Here is an 18,033-nt window from a genome sequence, read left to right on the forward strand (position 1 = left end):
TAGATATCTCTTCTGAATATATTGTTGGTAAGCATTCATACAAGTGAGTTATGGTTTCATACCTGACTGTTGGATACAGCTTGCTGATGATATGGTGAAAACCTGTTCTTGGCAGGATCCTCTGATGTTGGGCTGAGAGGCTTGGGATCTGACATGGAGCGCTGCACACTTTTTATGGGTCTTGGTAGAGTCTGGTGGCGTTGAGGTGATTCAGCAGTGAAGGCCTTCTGCTGGGGTGTAACATGGGCCTTGTTGAGTTTCTCCTGGGAGGCAAACGTTGTCTCTAACATACGATGAGGAGACAATGGAGACACAGGCGAGTATAGCACCTGGGGAGATTTTGGGGGGTGGCGAGATGGAGACTCATTTTGTTGCTGCTGATAGCCAATTTCCAGGGGATCTGGTTTCCTCCTCTCAAACTTAGCAACTCCTTGGAGTCTAGGAGAGGTTTGATCTGATGTGTTTGCACCTACCATATGCAGACTGGTGGAGTATGGACTGATTGTTGTAGGGACACTCAGTTGAGGGGTGACCACACCCTGAGAATGAGACTCTGGTTCTGTCTGGCAGGCCAAACTCTCTCCTTTGTGGGTTCTTTCAGGGGCGGCTATATAATGTAACAGGTCAACCTTTGAGGTCTCTGCCATTGTTATGTGGATTGCAGGTGAAATTCTGCCTAGCTGTTCTGACTCTGTCTGGCATGAGGAATCATTTGTGGTCTGGATAGCTATACTTGCAGAAGCCACTTTAGATGACCCTTCTGATTTAGTCTCACCACTGGATTCAGAGTGTTTGGATACACGTGATCGCCTGCGCCTCACTGGTTGCTGCTCCCATTCTCCCTGGTCCTCCTCATCAGTTTGCACACTACAGTCCGCAATACGCCTTGTTCTCCTACGCCTGTTAATGAATCTGTCCTCCCCATCTTCGTCATCTGTTTGCACACAGCTGTCTGTAATCCTCTTCACTGAGTCCTCCTCTGCGCCATCCCTCAGCCGAGGCATTGAATTCTGCTTTTTCATAATCCTTGAATCAGCCTGTTTGTCGCTGCTCCTCAAAGACATTTCAGAGGCTGAACTATGAATAGGACGAGCGGCCATCACGGCTTGGACAACATGTCCATCCTGCCAAAATTGAACACTCTGTCCTTCTTGTTGAATAACTCTTCCACTCTGATCACATATAATGAATCCTTGAGGGGCCCCTCCTCCAACAACTACCCCTTGAATAGCACTCTGGGCAGATGTAGCTGCTGCTGCCGCTGCTGATGCTGCCTCTACTGCTGCAGCAGCAGCTGCTGTCTCCACTGCTGCCGTCTTTTGCCTTTTCTGCTCCTCCAGTTGCTGCTGGAGCTGATGCTGAAGGGACTGAATTTGTTCAAGTTGCATTCTTTGTTGGGCTAGTTGTTCTCTTTGCATAATAAGTTGCGTCTCCCGCTCTGCTTGTTGTTGGTGTAGTACTTGCTGTTTGATTGTCTGCAGTTCTTGCATCTCACGCTGAACAATTAATTGTTCTTTTTCTCTGTGGCGCTGGAGCTCCATGCGATCTCTTTCAAGCTCCTCGTGTAGGCGCAGCTGCCGTACATTTTCCAGTTCAACTCTCTCTCGCTCTAGCTGCAGCACATGCTCTTGTTGCTGACTAAGTTTCTCATCTTCCTTACTTTTCTGTTCATCTATGGGAGGAGAAAGTATGGCCGTCTGTGTAAGGGCAGTACCTTGGGGTGTCACTTGTTGGCCCTGAGGCAGAACTAATGGTTGCTGTTGACTGATGGCTTGAATTTGAGGTTGGGTTTGAGTCAAAGACAAAGGTTCAGTTTGAGCAGGTAACCGCTGTGGCTGCATTTGAGCCTGAACTGGCTGGACAGATGGATGTTGGCCTTGAGCATGAGAAAGAGCTGCAGCACATTGATTGTGGTCTATCTGCTGATCTGCTAGGGTTTGCAAACCATGTGCTGGTAGATTTTGTGCTCCTAAGTGGGCTGCTGGTTGGCTTGGTGACATGGGGGCAGCAGTTTGCGGTGCAACTGTAGTTAAAGGCTTTCCAAGGTACATTGGACTTTCTTGGTGTGAGCTGCTTGCAGCAGTCACACTTCCTGATGGTGAAACTGAAATCGAATACTGACTCGGAGCAGGGTAAGAATATGGTCCCTGTGTGGACAGAGGCATTCTAGGAGCCACTTGAGGCAACCTGGTAAGACTAGCCAATGGTACAGCTGTAACACCTGTAGGGTATGGTCTATAAATTCCTCTAGGCATGGGTAGCAGAACAGAGGAAGGCTGTGTGGTAATTGGCAAGGTAGAGGCGATAGGAGTGTTTATTGTGGAATATATCATACCATCACCTCCCCTCATAGCAGCAGGGTACAAGGCGCGGATACTTGCTTGTCTAGCATTTATTAAGTTTGTTAGGGTATGGCCATTTGCCGTTGGTCTTCCATCGGGGCCATACAGTAGGTTTGCTCTTATTGACGCTAAGCTTTGCTGTAGATTAAGCCTAGCTAAAGGTCCACCCCTTCCAGCCCCATATGCTACCACTTCAGGGTTATTTCCATACCTGCTGCCGTAGTGGTCCTGTGAGTTTAGAGCTGCACACATGCGACTAATTTCCCTAGCGGTGGTTGCACTGTAATGAGCCAGATTGGAGTCTTGCGGTCCTGATAGGTCACGTGAAGTGAAGGCATAATCTGAATTAATATTTGACATGGAGCCGTATCGGCGAAGGGGTAATGAAGGGGCAGTAAAATCCCCTTGGTGACGCAAGTCTGTGAAAGAACCATACTGAGCTCCAATGCCCATATATCCATCGTAAGCCTGATTCATGCTACTTAGATCTACTGCAAGACCCCCCTGGACGTTGCTTGTATAGTGACCAGCATCAGGCATGGAAGGGAGATTATTGTCAGACATTGAGGGTTGTATTCTTCCAAAAGGAACCAAAGGTGGTTGATATGGTTTATTGTCCTCTGTCACTCCTTGTGTTGCTTGAGGTGGCTGGTGTTTTTGTTGGCTGTAGTGTGGTGGATGGGGAGCGTGGGCTGCTTGAGAGGTTTCAGTGGTGGGGGTTTTATCAGAGGATACCGCTGTTGTCTGAGAGAATGACCCTGAACAGGATCCAGCAAAGGGCAATTTGTAAACAACATCACAACAAGCCACTTGGTTTTCTGGTTTAATCTGGCCCGTGAGATCCAAGACCTGAGGAGGGGGAGGAGGTTCCTCGTGTTTTACCAGTTGAGTCACTGTGCTGCCCTGTGATGTGTTACTCTCATCAATTTGCACCATCATAACATGGGGTTTGCCTGTGGATAAGTTCATTACTGTAGGCTTATTTTTTAGCTCTAAGGCAACTCCTCCATACATGTCCTGGGGAGTATTAGAAGCAGTAGCCCCAGACACTGAAGGGGGAGCTGGGGGGGATAGTCTAGGTATGGCACTCGTAGTCACTACAGACTGGTTATTGCTTGTCTGGCTCACTACAAGGTCTTTTTTCATTAACAGTGGCTGGACCTGATTAGCTAAATTGTAACGAGCAAAGGAGGATTGTTGATGGTGCTGCTGAAGCTGCTGCTCAAGAAGTTGTTGCTGCTGCAGGAGCTTCTGCTGCTGTAACTGCAATTGTTGCTGTTGTATGCCTAGGTTCTCCAGGCAGGCATCGATTTTGGGAATAGATGGGTCAGTAATCTGAGGCTTATTCTGAGTTAAACAAACAGCTGATCCAACCCCTTGCCCCAGATCCATTCGATTTTGCAAAGGATCTCCATACACCACTGGATGCTTGGATGGCATGAATGTAGAACCTGTAACTGTGACACTAACTGTGGTCGGTGTAGATACAGAGACATGTGGTTGCTCTTGGGAATTTAGGTTCATAATAAGAGATTGCACTGCTGTGTGTCGACTAGATGGCTGCTCTGCTCCTAAAGAGTATCTTCTTGTGTCAGTGGCAAGGGATGTTAGGTCCATCCCCTGGTCTGTCATTATAATTGGGGCAGGCCTCACTTGGGCTCTCAAATCCACTACATGTCCGCTTGGATGTGTTTGGCCCTGACCCATAACCCTTGAAGTTCCTTGAATGTTACATATAGATATATTTTCCATAGATCCACGACCATGTGTACTTGCGGTCACTGTGCTAATGCCAACATTTACTTTTTCAAAACTTTGAACCATCTGTGAAGAATGTCTAGGAGACTGCTGCAATGGATACATTTGTGGTGATGTTGGAGAACTTGTTGAAGAAGGCTGGGAGCTATACAATGTTTTACAACTGACCTGTGTTGGTGATGACAAAGGGGAAGTGGAAGAATTTACAGTTAGTGGCTTTGTTTGACTAGTTGTTTCAGAGCCTAGAGTTATTACCATCACTGGTGAATCTTGAGAGGACCGCTGTCGGGCAAGGCGTGGGGAAACTGCTCTTTGAGGTACCTGAGCTCCTTGGGAGGCTGTAGCTGATGTAGGACCACCAGGCAAGGTAGGCAGCTGCCTACCACTACCACCAGTGGGTCGCACAGATGGCATATGTGTTGGACTTTGTGCTGGAGAAGTGGTGGGGGAAACTGGGGGACTAGAACCTTTGAAAAGGGAAAAGACTTTGGAGGTTAGGGAGGATGTGCCAGAGTCAGCTGATGCCTGTGTTGGCCTCTGAGTGCCTGCTCTGCTGCCGGCAGGGACTGTGCTACCGGTTTGTCGAGTTGGGGCAGTCTGACTGACTTGGGGTTTGGTTGGGGCAACTCCAACAACGCCTTCAATTTTGGCACTCTGTGTCATCATCCTATTTTGTGTTTCTTTCGAAAGATGCTGTGCTGCATGAATTCCTGGGATTCTTGGATCACATCCTGATGTCGAAAAGGACATTGGTGCAGTTACTTGTGTTGGACTTGAGCCAGGGGTTAGGACAGCTCCTGCTTCAAGGTGATGTTTACCATCAGGCTGAGAGGCACCTTTCTGCTGATTAACTGTCTGTCCTTGCCTCTGCATAAGCTGGGCTTTCTTCATCATCTCCTCATAAACCTCCTCTGCACTTTTTAGTGTTTTATCAGATGGTGAGATTGCTGATGTCTTTTCTGTAGGAGAGTAGAGTGAAGTGAAGGTTGGGAGGTTATATTCATTTCCTGTTTTGTAAAGCTTTCCACCAATCATCTCAAAGCCCTCTGCCTCAGAGTCCATAGATGGGGAGTATTCAGAACAAGATGATCTGTGAAGCTCCTCCATCTCTGCAGCCTGTCTCAGTTCTTCTGTTGGCGATGCATCCTCAATGGGTGAAAGATTACTGGGGGGAGTTTTGGATCTTTCTCTGCGTCTCTGTGCCCGTAGCTCCTCTTTATCCCTTTTTGTTTTTCGAGCAGTACTTCTGATCCTCTGTTGCTCTAGATCTCTCATCTGCTCCTGTTCTCTAAGTAGTTCTTCCTCTTCTCTGAGCTCATCCTCCTCAGATGAGTCCTCTATTGTGGGCAGCAGTGGCCCATGAGAACGATGTCGAGCTTTTCTCTGTTGCTTTGCCTCTTCTAGTCTTGCCCTGCGACTAGGGCTACTGTCACTGTCGTCCTCCATGGATGATACAGATGTGGGGGATGTTCCAGAGGTGTAGCTGGGAGTGGTGGCAGGCAGAGTTGATGAATATTCCCCCTTGGACCGCTCCTCTGGAGAACCAGTCAGACTCTCCATCTCCAGCTCTGGTTCTCGTAGGTCATGTTCGGTACTGAGTTCCATGTCTCGGTTGGTGTTATTCAGCTCAATAGTCTTAAAGCGTCGAAGACCTCCGGCCATTACAACATCTTCCTCTTCATTGGCATTGTATGCGCCCTCTGATCCCTTGGTGTCATCCTCAAAACTACTAGAATGGTGGGAGAGCCGTCGTCTCTCTTTGCTTCCATCCCCACTGGTTCGATGTCCCTTTTTAGGCTTCTGGTTTCCATATTCCTCCATCTCTTCTTCATCAGCACTCATCTCCATAATTTGCCTCCTCATGAACTCCTCATCTGTTATTTCTTTATGCGACTTCTTTTGTCTTACTGGCAATGGCGAGAGACCACTTTCACTGCTGTCCTCCACATAATCATGGCGAAGCTTACAACTGAGGTCATCCTCTGATTCATCCCTTGCTGCATCATCCTCAGGATTGTAGTCCCGGCCCTGTCCAACTGACAGTGAATGTGGCCTGAGCTTATGATCTGAGGTGGTCTTTGACCCTAGCAGAGGCTTCATTGAGCTTTCTAGCTTGGTGATTTCTGAGGGGATGGAAGCACCTCTTTCACTCAGCTTTATTCCTTCTTCTCGGATCTGGCCTATAATTTCCCCTTGAGAGCTGGAGATTCCATCTGAAGAGTATCCAGTGTCACTTAAACTCTGCGTACTTGATTTGTTGGAATCCTAAAGAAGAAGAGAAAGAGAGATGTAAGATTAAAAAAAGCATTTATTTTTTATTTTTATTTTTTAGCACAAATCACCTCATGGCAAGGTCTATAACATGCCTGCATGTAACTAAACACATACATCATCAGTGATATATTTACAGCATTTTGAGATAATAGTGGAGTAAAATGTAATGGGCCTAATACAGATGAAATAGTCTCTAATACTAACATATTAGATAATAATTACATTGCAAAGAACAAACACCTATTCAAAAATACACATTTAGTAACACTGTAGGCTAAAATCAACCCAAATATGTACGTTGTATTTTACTTTGGTATCAGAAATCAGGCAAATTAGATTACAGATACCACAGCAACATTTTCGTTCATGTACATTTGTCATCCATGTATATATATATTTAAACAACATTCACAGAAGGATAATTAGTGTGAATCCTAAATGAAGAATTATTTCGGCCTGTTTTAAGAAAATAAACTAAAGATTTATTATATTGATTTGGGTTGAGTTTGCCTTTAAATGTTTTGTACACACAGATGAGCAAATACAAACTGACACACAGTGAATATAGACAGCTGAAGATACAAACATCTACAGACAAATGTCATTTGGTTACATGCTTGATTGCCATTTCTGATGCATTCTCCATAGCATTCTTCGAACCATTGAAGAATAACGAACATGCTTAGAATGCTTAAAATATCATCACAACGTGTCACATTTAAAATAAAAACTTGCATTTGATACAATTAAAATAAAAGTGTACAAGGTTGAAGACAATGATGATGGTGAAGAAAATTACCCTGAAAGGAAGTCATTTCAATAAAGGCACGTTTATGTTATGAAGATGTTCTAGTATGTAATAACTGCTATTACATTATAAGGAGTACAAGCTGATGATAAATACTACTATCTAAATTTGGTATTGCTGAGGTTAAACAATAAGATACAAATGTTGATGGTATAACGATTTGGTGATTATGAAAAAGTAAAATAGGAAGAACAATATAGCTAATAATAACACTGAATGAAACATGATAACTTCCAAAATCATAATCAAGAAAGAATAAAACAAGAAAGATCACAACATGGTTAAAATAATAAGGCTTTTATGATGATAATGGTGGTGGCTATGTTTTAGATGATGATGCTGTCAATGAGGAGGATACGGTTGATGATGGTGATAATGATGGTTACAAAAAATAAAAAAAGGCGAATCGAGAGTAACAGGTGAAGGCGAAGATGTTGCAGGTAGCTCACTTCATGGTGTCTTGACTTCTGTGCATCTTCAGCTATCTTCATGTCCTTGGCTGAAGGGGCCGTCTCTGATAATGCCTTCTTCTGTGAGGGCTTGACGTCTTCTTTGACAGATTTAGATGCAACTTTAGTCTTCTCCTGGCTCTGCAGCTGTTTGCGGGCCTGGTTGTTACCTGTGGGTTTAGACTGAGTGGGTGCTGCTTTTGAAAGGGATGGAGAAGCCTTAGCGTGGTTAGGTGTGGCTTTACCAGGGGTGGATGAAACCTTGGCCCCAACAGGATGAGAAGGGCCCTTTGACTGAGCAGAGGGCTGAGCAGTTCCCTTTGTATGGGTCGGCCCTTTGGCCTGGCTAGGGCCCTTTACTTGGTTTGCAGACTGAACCGACCCTTTGCTTTGAGCATGTGACTGATTAGGACCTTTCACTTGAGGACCCTTACTCTGAGCTGTCGATTGTGTGGTGCCCTTAGTTTGGGAAACTGACTGAGCTGAACCTTTGCTTTGAAGAACAGGTTGGGCAGAACCCTTGGTTTGAGGGGACGCTTGGATAATCCCCTTTGTTTGTGGGGCAGGCCCTGCCTGTTTCACAGGAGAGAGGGGGCCACTTACTTGGGGACCCGCTGGTTTCTGCAGTTGTTGCCTAGACCCTGAGAGTTGATTGGGCCCTTTCTGCTGAGAGGGTTGTTGATTAGCTGTTGCAGGTGGTCGGGAGGATCCAACGGGGTGTGCAGCAGGAGCTGGGATATCTCCCAAGCTTCCTGACAAGGCCCTCTGCGTCTGGCAGTTCAAGCACAGCCATTCTTTCTTCTGGAAAACAATCACAGAGAGAGCACATATCAGCAATTCTGGAATTAAATAATCCGACAAACTATCATCAAAATAAAACTTTTTCTTTAGAGTTATCTTTATTCCACCTGGTGCCAACAACACGGTTTAACTGTTTAAACAGCAGCAATCTGGTGAAGTACTTGTATGCTCAACATTTGTGTTTGATTTGATATTGGCACTGTGATAACACATTATTTATGATTATTGATAGGTAAGGAAATATAAATGTTTCTCTGAGGGTTAAATTAATATGGCCAGAGAGTTGATGCTTTATAAACGGTCATGAGGTGCCAAGGTCTCCGTATGATGAGTCAGAACAACTGAATATTTGATGGCCTGTCCAAACAAGGGCTTTCATGTCTTCTAGAAGACTTAATCATTTGACAGCATTAAGCTTTCTCGAACAGAGTACGCAGAGGAAGAGTGCGGTGTGAATACAAATTGACACATCTGCTATAAGAACATAGGGGTGTAAGTGTCGTGAGACTCGTTACTGAGTCTAAAGCAAATCATTTATCTGCAACAGCAGCATTCATTCCTCACAATCACTGAGCTGTATGTTTGGAGGTAATTATATATCCTGAACCTACAAAAAAAAGGTCCTGCACAAAACCCATTGAAAGCCCGCATATACTGTATTGGAGGTAAAGGAAAGCTGAAGACAGAGGTGGCTGCACCATGTTTGTAATGCAGCCCTCCATATGTACGATAATTATCTGTGCCTCGGGCGTGAAGCCGGAGCGTTCGTGTGTCATCGACTCGTACAACTAAACAAATCACCTCATAAACACCTTTATTACTAATTACCATCTCCCCATTAATCACTTCTTTTATTGCTGTCACACTTCAAAAGAATAAATACAGAAGATGGAATTCAACAACATAACCAGGAGTGGCTACTTAATAAAAACAATGCAGGTGTTCAGTGAGTGTATCAGTGGCCGACTTAACTGCAGTTCAAACAGTCAAGATGCCAGAGAGGGCTGCAAATAAATATTATTATAAATTATTATTTATGATGGACATACGTCTTCATCATGCTGCAACTTTTGAATGCATCAAGAACTTTGTGAAGTTATTAGGCTTGTGTTACGTCTCTCAAATCTCTGACACAGGCGGTGTCCTAAAGAAGACTTATCTGCCTGGATGATATAAATAATTGAGAAAAAGACAACAGCGCAAGTAAGACAAAGAGAGGAAGAGACAGAGTGACAACGTGTCCTGATAGGACCCTGCGAGCTAAACGCTAGGGACCTTATTGTAGAGACCCCAGAGACCAGCAGTTGACAGATACACTTATGTCTCCAGATAAGATCTGAGTAGGACACAGTTTGTCTCTGTTTTCACTTTGTGCTAAACCTGTGTAGAGAATTGGATCAGGCCCTGAGTGAGTGAGATAGCGAGGATTTGCTCTAGTTCGGTCGTGTAGAAAACACGGGTCAGTGACCTCACTGAAAGAGAGATGTGGACGTCACAGAATATTTCTACTATATCTCCAGTAACTGATTTCTGTAGTAGTCAATAGTAGAATAAAATAAAATCTATACACAATGGTGCGACACCTGCTGAAGTGGGCGGTGAGAAACAAAGCTCCAGCAAAGAATTGACAAGAAAAGGGATGAGAAGGAGGGTGGAGAAAGAAAGAGGATGAAGGTGGTGGAGATGGTGAGGATAATAGCCACAAGAAGTAATAAGTACTATATGTGCTCCTTTATTTATTAATTTGTGAAAATCTTTCACAGGCTATTGATAGGAGGCTGCTCCTGCATGTCTCATTGACAAACAAAAACAGAGAATCACAAATATGTCATATTAATTTCTAAAGTGTAACCACTGCAAAAAGTATACGTTGTATGTAGATTGAAAAACTTCATATATCAGGTATGAAAACCAACTCAGTCGCACAGACCTGACATATTATGACCTTATTAAGTTTTCATGTTGGCCAACAGTAACCAAAGTACACACCCAGCAGACAGAGAGCAACAATATCACCACACTGGAGTTGTGTTTCTGGCCACTTGTCAAATTTCAGCCCCACAATCTCTGGATTTTAGCCGTCGTTTGGTCATCAACAAATAAAGAAGAAACTATGATGTTATTTATTGTATTCGATGATTCTTCAGCAGCTAACTAACCATGTCCGCTGTTTGGTGCTGAGCAGGTACAATGTTCAGACAGAAGGTTTATTTAAGACAGCTTTAACAAAAAACTGCTGACTGCTGCTCACTAAAAGTGTTGAAGACAAAGTTTTTTGGAAACGTCGCTATGGATATATATTTTCTCTAAAAGTTGCACATGACATCAGCTGAACAAAGCCTGGCTAAATCTCACCTAGAGCCTCCTACACCACAGAGCAGTGCCACTGATGGCTGCAACACAACATGCAAAGAACCTTATGATACCTCAATTAGAGGCATTATGCAACAAGAGCGTTGAATTATGCAACAAGCCGCTCTGTTAGAGGTGATGCAACCTGATTCATGAATACTGTGAAAATATGCTATTGTCCATGAATAATGCAGCAGCACCTTTAAGATTAGTGTTGGCAGCAACAACATTTTTCAGCTTAAAAGCAGATAAAATAAGAGCCTGATAAACACTTTGCCAGTTTAACAACCTTTCAAGGACGTTAAAAACTCACAGCGGCTGTTAGAACGGTGCTATAACTTCACCCACTCAGTTTGACAAAGTGACATTCCTAAATACAACAAGCTGCCAAAACCAAACATAATATAACTCAGTGAAGACAGATATGGAAGCTAGATTGGAAATTGTTGTTGTCATTGATGCTATTCTTCTGCTGAAGATACAAACACTTTCTACAAATCCTACAGGAATCAGTTGTCTCAACTGAGACCACGGAATGAGGACGGATCTATTGGCACAGCAAACAGACGGGCTCGCTTTGTTTTGATCTCTCTCAAGTGCTCTACTGACAGGCTAAATATAAACAGGTGCAGGACTTTTTAGAAATGACCATCTGTGTTGGTTCTTTAAAAAATTAAAAAGTCAATAATGACAATGGGTGAGACAGAAAACTACAGCAGCTCTGCATCAATATGAACACTGAAATGCACTGCACACATATGATCACATTACCGTCCCTTCTAAAAACTCTACTTCTACCTTCCTCAAAGCCACATCCAATAAAACTTTAGAAGGTTTTCAGGATGAGCAATACATGTAGAATCTAATTAGATATTTAAATTAGATACTAATGTAGAAATTAAGATAAATTTTGGTATTTTTCATCAATGGAGCAGCTTTCTTCCTGACATGTTGGCACTGCCAAACTCCCCTCTTTGCTCCTGAATCAGCATAACATCACTGCGTGGGTGAAGGGGAGAGAGGAGCAAGGCCAAACCGGAGCTGGGAGTCGCGAATTATTCATGTAGAGTGCTTTAGCATGTACAGCAGTGAGCAGAAAGGGCTGTGCTTCCCACATCTTCCCACACTGTGTGGAGAAAATCAGGTCCGTATAGAGGACTGAGCCTCCGAGAGAGACCTTAAACACCTAAACACTGCACACTGAATACTTCAACCACTCAATACATCAAAATTGAACAGCAGGTATAACTAAAAAAAAATTGTTTGTATTCTAAATTGTAAAAGTCAGCTGGACCTCTCACATTTTGTGTTTTAGGGAATTCACTATTGGTGTGTTTGGTTGTGTGTGTGTGTGTGTGTGTGTGTGTCACATGGCAGCAGCAGGCTCAGTTTGTTACTGAGATCATGTCGTTAGTGAATTGGTAAACTCATTAAATGGCAGGAGGTTAACTTGTCTGCTCGGGGGAGAGTGTACTTAACCTTGGCTTCCGAACTGCAACTCGGCGGCCGCTGACAAGACGACATACTGACTGACTGTAATCTGTCAATCAAATTTGAAGCATTTAGTGTATGTTCTTATTCACTGCAACATTTAATGAGTCGAACCAAGTGTTCAGCATCTCGTTTGACAAAAAATGTGACAGAACATGTGGTTTTTGATGGAAAGCCTCCTTCTATTAGTCTTTCCTGCCGTTCAGCTAGGGCATCAATGGGTCTATTGCATATGCAATCCAAATGTCAATATGCCAAATTTAACAGGAAAATGTTTGACTTGAGCTTCAGTAAATTGCTTCAGCTACTGGCCTGTCTGCCGGCCTGCCCTCATTCAATCTATCTATTCTGTGCCGGAAGAAAACTGTAATTCTGTGGTGGCCCCGAGAGCTCAATGCACTGCACAATGCACCTAACATGCACACATATATACATACATGTTTGTTAATAGTAATGATGTAATATTATTAATAATAATGTTACTGGTAAAGATGTCTATGGGGTGTATTATTGTAGCAAATGTGTACATGCATCTGTAAAAGTTTTCTTTGACATTTACGAATCTAAGGACAAGGACGAGCAGAGATTGAGGTTCTGTTTTAAAATTCTTCACACGCATTTTGGAAATTTGAATCCATGTGGCTTCTCTGTTTGTACGTGCTTTCTTCAGTAGCAGCGCATTCAGCTCATGGGGAATCCAAAAACTTGAAAGGCACTCTAGAGGATGTGGTGCATTTTAGAGCTTTTTCAACTGTCTTTCCCACAGCTGTAGATACTGTATCTGCAGTAAGATGAGCTCTAATTAAGCTCAATAATGGTGACAACAAGGTTTGAATTGTGAGGTAAAAACAAAAGTGTTTTTGTTGCGTTCGGAGAAGTGACAAATGGGAGGTCTGTTTTTTGAGGGATTTCTACATGCAGTTTGCTACAGTGCCAAGAGTCCATCTGCCATAAGAGACAAGAGTGGATAGTGTGAACCGCAGCAGTGTAGTGTTGCTCCATCCAGTCAGCTGACAGCCTGAAAAGCTGCCCTTTCACTGTGGAAATAATGAGAGATTGAACACTGCAGGTTACCACAAGGAAAAGGTCAGAGAGATTGATCCCTTTCTCATAGATTGATCGCATTCTCAGAGGAGCTTGCTGAGACATTACAGCCCTGATTACTCACACAATGTGTGTCTGTCTGTGTGAGAGAGATAGTGCACGTTCTGTACTGTATGCAAGTGGATTCACATTTAACAAATTATGTAATGAATCACACAAGAAAAGTAGGAAGAAAACAGTTAGTTTATTATCCAGGCAGCAAACCCCTGATGACACCGCATCTAAAAGCAGGTCTGTGAATAAGAAATGAAAAGTGCTCGGATGGAACATCTTTGTGGCGCATTTGATTAAGAAATGTTCCACCCTGAATTAAAATCCCACCTTGTTTACCATCTCTCTCAGTTTGGAATGATCCCATAAAGGCCTATGACGCTCAAACGTAATGGAGCAAGACCACAAAGTACTCCACAGCAGGAGATGAACTTCAGGCTGTTAAAGGTGTCCCTGGAGCTGTTAAAAACAACAGCTATGAAGTACAAAAAGTAGCTGACTTACTTCAGGCAAACTTTTCAGAATTTTCAAAATGAACTACAAACTACTACAGGATGTTTTTTAAAAAGAGGATTTCAAGAACCCGTCATTGTTTAATTTCTGTAGTAACCGAGATACTTCCAAATGGGCAAGATTAAAAAAAATATATATCACAATCATACAAACATTAGGGCTCAAACTAGTTAGTTAGTTTCATTATTGTTTAATGTGGTTTTCTTCTAAATTATTCACATATTGAAAAGTCTGAAATGTCAATATGAGTCTCTAAGAGTCTGAGGTTATAAATCAAATTCTCTTGTTTTGTGTGACCAACAGTTAAAACCACAAAATATTCAATCACATTAATATGAACCCGAGACAAGCAGGAGAGGCCTGAGATGCTGAAATCTGCATTTTTCACATTTTTGAAAGGAAAACAAAACACCGAATCGAAGCGGTTCCCATTATTTTTCTGTTAATCTGCAAACTGTTTAGGTTAAACAAAAATAAACATTATATAATCAATTTCATTATTTAAACCTTGGTACGCTAAAGCACCAAGTTTAAACCTGTAATGTACAAAATTGAGGAAAGAAAAAAGACTGAGGGAAAGCTTTAACATTTCCTGCCCATGGAGGGAGCCAGAGAGTGCAGATATTCATGGAGTCTCGTGGGAGCACACACACCCACACATCAACATGAATGCACACAAAGAGGACACTGCACTTACAAAAGCAGATTCAAGCTTCCTGCTAAATATCGCACTTGGTGTAGGCTACATATTCAACACCAACCATTGAAAACAATTTTAGCTCTTATATTGTGCGCCAGTGGCAGTCACACACCTCTGCCCCACTTTTCCTCATGCATATTTACACACACATATATATATATATATATATATATATATATATATATATATATATATATATATATATATATATATATATATATATATATATATATATATATATATATAAATACACAGATGGATATTCTGAAATGCTGGCTGGAAAACTGTGGAAACATGTGCATGCTGACGTATTGTTGTCACCTACACAACCTCGGTATTCCTCTCTACCTGTCAGTCATGTCACAGTGAGAGTCTGTCCCCTGCATGGTTCCTCTGCCAGGAACCAGACCACAAGCTGTGAGTAGGAAATGTCAGCTGTCATTAAACACAGTCAGGATACCTCACTCAAATACAGAATATTATTCTAGGTTTTCATTACCAGGAAAGTCAGAACGATCATTTCCCACGTTTCACGTTGTCATTAAGAAAACACAGAATGTTTAATCCCCCCTCCTCCAAAGAACCTCCTCTTAATTCAACAATGGCTTTAATATTTTTCCCCATCAACACAACCACAGTCAGCACCTTTAATATAACTTATTTTAACCAATGCACAACAGAAGGGACGGCCACATCTCTTATCAAGATAGCAAAAAGAAGTCAAACAAAGAGGATCAGTTCCTAACAACAAAAGACAGAAGTGGTCGTAATAATCCTTCAAGTTCTTCGTGTTACAGAGATTAATGAGGCGTTCGACAGAGGTGGTCATGATCAATTTGTATCAAGTGAAGGTCAGGGAAGCAGAGGGTCAGTGTGAATTATTAACCACCTTGAGCACATAGGGGCGTTCTGCCAAGCAGGTGTGAATGGGGTGAGCTTAGGGTGAGTGGGGAAATATGCCACCTGGAACATGCGTAGATAGAAAGAAGAAGAGCTCGAGCCCCTGCTGCTTTCCCTCCTGGAGAGCAAGTGCCCTTCTTCTGGGGTGTTTTCATTATATATATAAATAAATAAATTGCCTCTTACACCCTTATATCTAAATGGTAAATGGAGTGCAAGTGCACACAGTGGTTCATACATTTTAATATTTCTTTAGAATTGAAAAAGTATAGGCCTATAATGTATATATTTATATGCCTATTAAATTATTTGCAAAAATGTCCTTCTATGAATTTGACCCTCTGCCACTATAGCAACTGTACATAACTATATGTCACAAAAAGTGTGCTGCCCAGACATGAAGTCACACACTTTGAATTACAGCAAAGAAGCACAAGAACATCTACGCACATGTTAAATTTAAATACTGCGACACTAGTGAAGTTTTACTATTAAGTCACTCTATACATCACCATACCAGGTCAATCCTGTTTTCAGTGAAGTGAAATAAAAAATAAAAATCCATCTATTCAAGTCCTGTCCGGTCCCTTTATCAGTGGTATCCATTTCCATTGGGGACAGTCTGAATGAAAGCATGAGTGAGCACATGTCACAGTAGAGTGCCATGCTGTGCCAGGCCGTGCCACGCCACGCCCCACCACGGCTGTGACAGGTCAGTGAGAGTCAGCAGGTATATAGGTCAATCCCCTGGGACTCCTCGATGGAGACACGTGGTCAGGACTGTGGATTAGGGAGGAAATGAAGGATCATCCAGGCAGCAAGGGGGCCTCAACTACAGTCACAGCCTCTCCAACACAGTGTTAACACAGTGCATTACAGTTGAGTACACAAAATACACAGAGATGAATGCGCAAAACATCTCCCCATGTTAAAGAAACACCAAAGAAGAGGTAATAAAATGTGCAAAACAGAACCTTCAAATTAAATATGAATCCATCAAAATATTGTTCAAATTTAAAGGTTTTTAAAAACAACATAAAGACTATGTTCTATTAAAAAAATTGACTAATACATTTCATAAATAAATGATTTAAATAATCCATTTAAAAACTAGTCAAAAAATAAATAATTGAACTTCCAAATTGAATTATGGACACAGATTTTAATCATGCATTTTAAAAGGGCAATTTCCTTTCCAATGTGCATTTCCATTTACTGCTTTTCCTCTTCCCATTAGCCATATGATTTGCTGAGTCATTTTGATTCACCCTTCAGCTATACTCCATTTAGCCTTTCTCTGGCACTTTGGACCTTGTGCTGGTGAGCTCACACAGTGCGAGTCAGGTGGTCTGGTGTGTGTGTGTGTGTGTGTGTGTGTGTGTGTGTGTGTGTGTGTGTGTGTGTGTGTGTGTGTGTGTGCCAGCTGTTTCAATGGGAGCAACAGTTGCCTTTTTTTTTTTACCCGGCATACACTGGGGCTAACCAGACTGGTGAGACTGTCTTGCCCCATTTTAGGGGCAATCGATGTTCAAAAATGACACTGTATGAAACACAAAGAGGTTTTCTGTATAGATTCAGTCGTCATTGGATTGTGAATGATATTTTTATTTGGGCAGATTTCTATTATGAGAAAGACCCAGGTTGCCTTTAAAGCACAGTGTTTGTTATTCTCCAGCAGTTTAATGAATCAGGAGCCATCATTAATGCAAAGATGGTCGCAAAATAGTACAATTTGAGATTTGTATGAAATTTTAATTTAGCCAACATTGATATTCAAGAATGTCCCGGCCAAGGACGACTTCACATACGGGACAGCATTCAAAGAGACACTTGAAGCTTTTCTAAAGCCAAAGTTTTTTTTGGGACCGTTTCTTAGTCTTCTTTCCTTTTGTTAAGTCCTTCAGCCCAGCGCTGCTAATTTGCTCTGAGAATATTCAAGATGAATAACAATGTTTATCCCTCTGCAATCTTGCTTAAAAGCAGCCAGAGCAGCACACGGCTAAGCTTAGTTAGTGAATGCACTTTTCTGTGTGGTCAACCTGTCAAATGCAGTCAGTATAATGAGAAATATTTAATTTGTCCTGTGTTCGTCTTTCCCCACTCCCCACCTCCTTGATTGTGCAGTCACATTTTCTGGTTCTTCACCTCTGTGTGTTTTAACCAATGTGCAGGCTTAGTGTCAGTGAGATAATTATACCCAGGATTCGGGCTTGACCGAGTGAGATTAAATCAGATGAATGCACCAGTCAATAACGGTTAGAGTCTACCTGCATTTTGTAAAAACTCCTCCCAAGACAAAAACACAATAAAGGCAGTGGCAAAAACAAAAGTCAGACCTCTAAACATAAATCTGTTTTCCAAAATGTTAATCAAGCCGCAGCCAAACAAACCCATTTTACACTGTGGTTGGCAGCAAAACCCAAACAGGATGAGTCTTGTCGCATATGTCTGTCCCCAGGACAAGTTAATCAGGCTGTCTCCTCGGCCCTGTTTTATTTTAGATGACTTTCTTCAATGCCTGCCAGGCAAATCTACAGCTAGCAGCCTAGC

General features: G+C 42.4%; 1 protein-coding gene across 1 annotated transcript in view; it reads right to left on the reverse strand.

Annotated features, from left to right (window-relative positions):
- bsnb (bassoon (presynaptic cytomatrix protein) b) overlaps positions 1–18,033 on the reverse strand; it is a 58,473-nt gene that overhangs the window by 10,858 nt on the left and 29,582 nt on the right. The window contains exons 5-6 of the mRNA XM_061069145.1: positions 8,235–8,432; positions 63–6,365 (exon numbers count right to left, since the gene is read on the reverse strand). Coding sequence (XP_060925128.1) covers positions 63–6,365; positions 8,235–8,432 — 6,501 coding nt within the window. The remainder of the gene's footprint in view (positions 1–62; positions 6,366–8,234; positions 8,433–18,033) is intronic.

The sequence above is a fragment of the Limanda limanda genome, chromosome 4 (genome assembly GCF_963576545.1).
Source record: "Limanda limanda chromosome 4, fLimLim1.1, whole genome shotgun sequence".
Taxonomy (NCBI): domain Eukaryota; kingdom Metazoa; phylum Chordata; class Actinopteri; order Pleuronectiformes; family Pleuronectidae; genus Limanda; species Limanda limanda.